Here is an 8,345-nt window from a genome sequence, read left to right on the forward strand (position 1 = left end):
ACCTAAGGAGGATGTTGTATATACCTAAAACTTGGATTGCAACTTGAGGATGATAGGGGAACTACGATGGGGAACAGTTGGAGTAATGATGGTGGTACTGAAATTTTTGCTATGCCTAATGATGAGTACATACCAGAAGATACAGTCGTTGTTTATGATAAGCTAAATCTTGTAAATCCAAACTTTTATTTAACATGACTCTGTTTATTTCCACTTTACAGGAAAAGACATGAAAAGTAGCACTATACCATGGTTTGGTGAAAGGAGAGATGAAGGTGCTGGTACATCACAGCCAATCAATACTGGAAGCAAGACAGATGCACCCACTGTTGTTACTGAAGGTGAAGATGCACAAGATGATCTGGCCACATCACAGGCACCTAAGATATTCAAAAAGATTACTCCAAGAAAAGCAACTGAACTACCTTATGTGTCTTAAAAATTAGTGTGTTATCAACTATGTTGTGTCAAAAACTATGTCTTCAAAATTAGTGTGTCACGAACTATGCTGTATCATTAACTATGTCTTCAAATTCTGGGAAGTGGGGTACCGTTTCTTGTGTAATTTTGAACATGTCCATGTCACCAACTCTACTAATTGTGTCATGGACTGAGACATGAATTGTGTCATGAACTGGAAAGTGGAGTGCACCAACTATGTCATGAAGGGGAGACCTAGAGATCGTAGGTAGGCCGGGGAAAAAAGGCCCTCACGTCGCTCTGCTTGGGGCGTCTCGGGGGCGACCAGGCTGTGCCACCGCCAGTCCCCTCCACACTTGCCCTTGACAGCCGCTGCCGGCGGTGGCGGCCAGCGGTGGCTGTCGGCCCAAGTCAGCTTCCCGCGACCTCCCACTCGTGCCTCCTCTTCTCTCTCTATCCCCTCCCCACCCTGCTCTCCTCTCTCCCTCCCCTTCGTCGGCATCGGGTGGGGCTCGCCTTTGGATCTGTGGTCCCCTGCCATGGATCCAGTCGTCCCCGCACGGGACCCATCCGAAGTTCGCTGCTGCCTCGGGGCTACTGCGCGTGGCTGTCGTGGCTCGCCGCCGGAGCTAGCTGGTGGGTTGGCCGCGCAGCTAGCGGTGAAGGTGGCAGCGGCGGCGCCATCGTGCCCCTGGCTGGCCCACGGCGGCGGCGGCCGCCCACTTAGGCAGCTGGCCTACGGCTGGGTGCGCGCCTGCGTGGCTGGCCCGGCGGCAGCGTCCGCCCATCGCTGCTGCTCGGGGGTTGGAGGTGTGTCTGGTCTGCGTGCTTGCGCAGCTGATGCACAGAAGGCTGGATCTGGCGCGCGCGAGGTTGGCGGCCTCCGCGTGCCAGCGTCGGAGGCGTCGACAGGCTGGTCCCGAGCCATCGCATGAGCCAGGGTAGAGTTTGGCGTTGGTGCGCCGGCAGGCCTGCGCAGTCGGCCGGAATGGCGGTGGTGGGACCTCTGCGGCAACGTCGGCTAATGGCTTGGGCTAGCGCAGGGTGGTGACGGTGGCAACAGGCCTCAAAATCTTCATCATTGTGTGAGACGGCGGGGCAGCATCGACGGTGGAGGCAGCTTGCTGTGTCTCAAGGTTTCGGCGAGATGCTGTGAAAGCCCGGTCCATCGCCGACAGGCGACGGTGGCGTCACGGTGACGTCACTCCCTTCCTGAAGGCGTCACTTCTGAAGTTCGTCTCGGCCACACGACTTTGCCTTCGGTTGTTGCTTCGCTTCTCGGCGCCTGGTTTGCGAGTGGAGGTGGGGTTTTGCAACGTGAAGTCGGAGTTGCTACATTAGGGGATGTGGCTCGGCAATGATAACATGAGGCGAACCTCCCTTCTTCGTGGTCCAGAATGTTTCGAAGGTTGGGCAAAAACCGGAGGCAGGGCAGAGGGTCAAGATTGGAAGTCAGAGCTTGTCTGTGCCTTGAGCCCGAGAACGATGACCTGTTGAGACTTTTCGCATCGGGCTGTCTATCTGCTTTTCGTTTGGTTCGCGTGTCGGCTGCTTTGGGAAGTCGGAGTTGCTGGATGCTCTGCATTCTTGCTTGACAACAATGACCCTTAGCAGTTTTGTGTGCTCTCGTGTGGGGTTGTCGCTGCCTGTGTTGTTTGGTCACTCTATGTCGGCGGTGAGTGTGGTGCCGTGTTGATGTCCCAATCCAACCAGCGAGTTGAGTTGTATGGTGTTGGCATGTTGATGTCCCAATCCCACCACCTGTTGTTTGTTGTTTAGTCCGATCTGGACCATTTCTTCTTTATTAATATAATCGACAGCTCTCCGGCCTGGTTCGTTTCAGAAAAAAAAACTATGTCTGGTTCGTTTCAGAAAAAAAAAACTATGTCATGAACATGTCCAGTTTACTGTAACTCTGCCAATGCTAATAAAATGTTCAGTTCGTAGGATTGTTGATTTTAGTTCATATTATGCAGTTTTCGGATTATAGCTTTAGTTCATAAAGTACAAGAATTATACATCAGAACCTTATCTGCCCACACACCAGTGCATGATACTACGTCAGCATAGAACACATAGGGGGTATCCTTTACTTCAATCTAGCTGCACCCGGGATCCTTCCGTATGCTATTACTTGTGAGACGCCATCTTGTTTGACCCTCTATTTCTTATATTGCTTCAGGATGATGGTGGAAGTATCATGGGGAAGAATCTTCTTTTTGCTGTGTTTCTTGGTTGTATGATTGTGGGCATTGTATTAATGTGTTTACTTTCGAAAATAGATAACACTCCAACACATTCCTCATTTGGAGCTATGTTAAAGTACATTGTCGCCCCACCTAAGGACCAAAGAATGCTTCTTACCATTCCTCTTTATAGCCTATTCAGGTTTACAACAGGCATTTGTATGGTAAGTAGCCTACGTCAATTTCAACATCCATGGTTGTTCACCTCTTAATAAGCATTTTTCTAAGGCAGTTCTGTGGATTTTTTTCTGAAGGGCAGTATTCACAAACGGGGCGTTTGGATCCCTTCATTTTAAAGGAATTGAAATTCACTCAATAAAATAACTTATTTAGTTTGGAATTTGGCATTCCACCACTTTTCAAAGTTCAGATATAAGTCTATCTCAAATTCATAGGGTGGAGGATAAGAAATGATTTTATGCATGATTAGAATTTGTTTCTAATCTGTAACTTACATGACACTCTTCGTTCTACTCCTCTATAGTAAAAATGTAGCACATAAATATCTAGGACATCTTGCTAATAATAATATACAAATATATTTTGTATAAAAGTGAATTAGCTTAATTGATATATGCCTAAATTACTATTATTAGAATAGAATTCAATTCCAGTGATCCAAACTGGGTGAAAGAGTATTGTCACCTCTTGCCAGTACTGGTCCTTTTCTGCTTTTGCAATGACTGCAGCAATGTAGTCTTTTGTCACCTCTTTAATTAACCTGCCTTGCATCACCAGCTTGAGAATTTAGGAGTTGATGGTTGAGGTGCAATGGAGAGTGGAGACCAAGCCAGTTTTCGGCAGAATGATTTATGGGATTTGCCGGGCTCAGATAAAGCATTTCCACTTTTTTTTGAGTTGATGTGGGAAAAACCATTGGTAGATGATAGGAGTCGACAAGGTACCTCAGCTAGTTATGGTAGGTGGATGAACATGTAGCCTTTTTTGGTTTGGTAAAACCAAAGGTACACTGTCTGTCTAATGATCATCCATGATGGATACCACACTGTCCTGCACATATTTCCCTGCCTTCTGGTTGGCTCCATAACTCAGGTCACGCAATCAAAGGACCCTCCTACTATTGGTTGCGCATATTCCCTGCCTCTTGGCTGGCTGGCTCCATAACTCAGGCTTGTGCACTCAGATACCCCATATGACGTGGCTTTTTGGATCCTTTAATATAAAGGACGGTTATCAAATCAGGTTCAAGGAGGATAAGTGACCCGAGCACACCACTCTTCGAGAACAATATTTTGCTCTATACAATACTAGTGTATTGTGCGCGCCTTGCGCGCATGTTGACCCGTATTTTAAAACGTGCGTGATGATATTTTAAGTAGATAGAAATTGTAGTGTGGAAATGTTATATAAAGAATATTCGTTATGGAGCATATAACTACATGGACACAGTCACACAAGAGCAGATTTAAGGAAACTTTGGTAAACTGTAGTAGCTTTTGACTAATATTGGAATGGGTATTGTAACAGTTTGAAGAACTGTACAGGAAACATAGATTGCAATACATACTAATTAGCATTTTAAAAGCATACGTCAAGAGATAACAACAGCGTTTTCTAGAAGTTGCATTAATATACACAGATTCAGAAAGTTTCTAACAATTGGTCTCTATGTACACAGATGCAATTTGGACCAACGGTAGAGGGAACTGAGATTGCAATACATATTAAGTAGTATTAAAGTAGCATATGTCAACAACTAATAGCATTGTTTTTTCCCAGATGTTGCATCAACACACATGGAGTGACAGGCTTCAACAGGTGGTTTATTTATATAAACATAGATGCATTTTTCATCAGTGTCAATGATATACGAGGGATGAGCACATTCTCCCCCTATGAGTCTATATTGCTGAATACTTCGTAAAGGAGTACATGGTTCTATTATTCTACTGGAATATAAAAAGATAATGGGAATACATGTAGCAATTACACAAGAATTTTGGATGAACAATATCAGCAATACTTGACATGTATTTATGTGTCAATTTTAATAACAAAATATATTGTCATAGCCTCATAGGATCTCTATAAAAAAGGATAAAGAAATAGAAACAATGTGTACATTTAAGGTAAATGCAAACGATACATACAATAGAATTGTGGATTAGTACTATGGGCTGTAGAAGACATATAATTATGATTTAATGTAAATAGAAAAAAGGTTGTCATAATCATGCTAGATGCAGTTCTCACAATTAGAGACCTTTTTTTACTAAAGCTACACATGGACAACATGAACAATAATAATATGTACCAACCAAAAAAAAGGAGGTTGTACATGAACAACATGAGCAGTAGTGGCATGCACCAACCAAAAATACTAAAAAGTTGCTTGTCGGTATCCACTCGTTCAAAAAATTTTAAAAAACAAAACGAAAAATTGTTGGAAAACATCTTTTGGTCATGAAAACATGGTAGGCAGTTGTCCATACCTTCTTTGCATGGGCCAGATATATTACCAGATTTATTATCTTATAACAGCTCCTGCAATTTCATATGGTATAATCTCACTGCAACATCAGGTGCATCTCAAGTTTTTTTACTACAGTGATAAAGACTTTCGCTAACTTCAGGCCACTTTGCATTACATGTGAATGTTATGAAAAAAAATCGGTGGACCATGAATCCTACAAATGGCTATGCTATCATGATGGTTTTGTATCATATATCATCTTCCGCTGATATGTGATGCGGGAAGCACAATTGTTTTCCCATTTCATCATCATTTATGCAGCCTCTACTAACAACATCTGATATACCTGGTAACTTTTCCATCCTCAATTTATCTTCACTATTCAAAACATACAACTAAATTAAGCGCCAATTACCTCCTTTGTGAAATATGTAAAGATCAGAAATAGTTTCCAACTTCACTGAACCAGGATTTGAAATAAAGGATCCTGTCGCAAAACATTTTAAACATAGATTCGTCTCTTTAATGCAACACATAAACTCGATGCATAAAACAAAATTGCAATCACTATACATCATGTAGTGGGCCAATGAAGAACCAACTAAATTAAGTACCAATTACCTCCTTTGTGAAATATGTAAGAATCAGAAGTATTTTCCAACTTTGCTACACAGGACATGAAACCGAAAGATCCTGTCACAAAACATTTTAAACATAGATTCAACCCTCTTGCACACCATTGCTGATACAATAAATAAAACTGGAAAGCATGCTTTAGTTTGTCATGGCATTAGGAAAAAAAGAGAAGAATAGAGAATCAAAACTAAGTTAGATATAAATTCCAATCATTACATAACATACAATGAATTAATGAGACCTTACATTTTTCAGTTGCCTTTAACGCATTGTGCCTGCAAGAGCTGTTCTTAACAAATCGTATCAGAAAAAGATGAGAAGGAGAAGTCCAAAATAAATTTTCTGAACAGAGTAAATTAAAAAACAAGAAGGGGTGGTGGATACCTGGATTTGTAGGAGGGAATAAACAAACTGGAAAAACCGAAAAGATTGGAAACCCACCAAATCGAACTTGAATCACCAATGCAACTGAGCTCAAGAGAGCCAAAGCCGCATGCTTCCTATTGGTCGCCACCCTCATGTAGGCAACAACCATTACATGGCTCAAAATTGGTACCAACAGCCAAAGCCTTGTCAGTGTGCAAAAACACTGGTGAATCTTCATCGTCAGATAGCCATTTGCAGCAATCCAAGTCACCCATATCAAACATTCTGCTGACAAGCCCCTCCTGCCAAGAGATACGAGTGTCTGCCATGACTGATTTCCGGAAACTTGTGTCCTTTGCCTTCAATTCTATGTCACGAGGAGACCTCTTAAAAGAGGTCAAGTCTATGGATTCCAGAGGCGTTGGATCCCCTGGAAACTGGAAGCTATGCTGAGGCAATGGTGCAGGCAGTGTGCCAGTTCCATCATAGTCATCGTCCCCAGGCCTTGGAGACAAACTCATCATCTCAAGACATTCCATCACTGGATCCATCATCTTCAGGGGACGACTGCCTGTCCTTGTCAACCCTGACCGTGTATAATTGCTAACACTTTCAGGCCATGACTCACCAGAGATTGGTGTCGGATCCGCCACCGAATCGTACCAGTAGATGCTACCCAGTCCCTGCTGGGCACACAAAGTCCGAAATCTGGCAGAAGACTCTGATGCTCGCTTGACAATAAGAGAGAAGGGACTGATGCTGTTGCCACTGCTTGGAGTCTTCTGCACTGGGAGAAACCCTGACGACGGCGTTGCCCCAGACATTTCCGACGACGGAGTGCCGGAATCCAGCAGACCGCTGAGCAGCGGCAAGCCTAACAGCCTAGTGCAGTCCGGAGAGAAGCGCCAGAACGCGTCCTCCGAGGAGCATCTGGGCACGAAGATCTCATCTTCGAGCAGGTCCACCCCGCCTTCGTCGTGCGAGGACACCAGCCAGTTCACCGACGCCTCCTCGTTGCCACATTTCGTCGAGGACGTCCAGGCCACCGCCCCCGACGGTGAGGACAGCCAGTGGATGGACGCGCGAGACAACTCCTCGTCGAGGTCTTGGCTAGTCAACCCCTCCCCCGTGATCGCCAGGATTCCCCGAGGCCGGCACTTGCGGTGGTCCCCGACGCCGGGGACGACGTGGTGGCCGGCCGCGAAGCACGCGGGCGTCGCGGACCCGCACGCCGCGGCCACCTCGGGCGAGATCGACGCGTGGACAGGCGGCGGCGCGCCGGTAGACGGTGTGGCCTCGGAAAGAAGATTTACTTCGCCTCAATCGCTTTCAAAAAATATGGGGCTTCGAATCTGGTGCAAGCGGATCTAGTAAAATGGAAATCCGATGAAAAACAAACCTGTGTTTAGCAACTTGTCCATGATCTGGAGTTGACGAACAAAGCGATTTAGAGGAACCAAGACGAAAGGTTTAGAGGAACCAAGACGTGAGATGGGAGAAAGAGGAACAGAACGAGAATGGAGAGCGTCGAACGAAGTGAATGAGAGTCGTCCCAGGAAGGCATACGTCAGCTAGAAGAATCTAGATGTGGATAGCAGTGGAGCAATACAAGACGTCGATGACTGATCGTACGTGTGTAGTAATTCTGCAGACGTGGATAGCCTCTGAGGCAGCGTTTCCGTCCTGCTTTAAAGATAAGGAAATTGGCCGCGACAAAAAAAATACTACTATTGCCGTAGTAATGGAAACCTCAACTCCTAATATATACCCTCTGTTCCAAATTAAAATTCATTTTATCTTTTTAATATATGTGGTTCCATCAGAGCCGTCTCTGATTTTTTTGGACCCTTGTGCAAAACACAAAAAATAGGTCCAGTTCTATGTTTGACTAACCTATTCGTTAGCATCCCTTCGGTTAGAAACGAAATTTTTACTGAGTACTACCACTCTGTAACAACTTGAGATCGAGGGCTTCGATCATTATCAGGATTCAGCGCGAGGGCTCGCTCGGTGAATGCGTCCAAACAGCAAGCATGGAAAGGACGGAAGAACCTCCGGCCACCAGAATCCAGACGCAACGCGATGCGAATGCATTCAAGCATGAAGAGCAGGGAGCAACGCGTAGTGCCAATGTCCTTACTTACCTTACAAGTCGCGTCCCTCGTCTGCAGGTGTCCTCTCCTAAAAGCGTGTAGCCGTGTACCCGCGCCACGCTGCCAGGAAACAACTTTAGAGATCCGACG

The 8,345-nt window shown here is 45.1% G+C and overlaps 1 protein-coding gene across 1 annotated transcript; it reads right to left on the bottom strand.

Moving 5' to 3' along the window:
- Positions 1–4,248: 4,248 nt before the first annotated feature.
- LOC103652175 (uncharacterized) lies at positions 4,249–7,523 on the bottom strand. Its single transcript, XM_020550897.2, has 4 exons — positions 7,502–7,523; positions 6,121–7,414; positions 5,983–6,020; positions 4,249–5,793 (listed from the first exon to the last, which is right to left on the bottom strand). The coding sequence occupies exons 1-2, from the start codon at positions 7,521–7,523 to the stop codon at positions 6,237–6,239; spliced, it is 1,200 nt and encodes a 399-aa protein (XP_020406486.1). The 3' UTR covers positions 4,249–5,793; positions 5,983–6,020; positions 6,121–6,236.
- Positions 7,524–8,345: the final 822 nt, after the last annotated feature.

This window comes from Zea mays, chromosome 3 (assembly GCF_902167145.1).
Source record: "Zea mays cultivar B73 chromosome 3, Zm-B73-REFERENCE-NAM-5.0, whole genome shotgun sequence".
In the NCBI taxonomy this organism is placed as follows: Eukaryota; Viridiplantae; Streptophyta; class Magnoliopsida; order Poales; family Poaceae; genus Zea; species Zea mays.

Bases quoted from the DNA above. Each gene is read 5' to 3' on its own strand.
- LOC103652175 (XM_020550897.2), bottom strand. From the start codon at position 7,523: ATGGACAAGTTGCTAAACACAG. The intron at 7,415-7,501 runs GTTTGTTTTTCA...ATTGAGGCGAAG, and splicing joins GGACAAGTTGCTAAACACAG to TAAATCTTCTTTCCGAGGCC.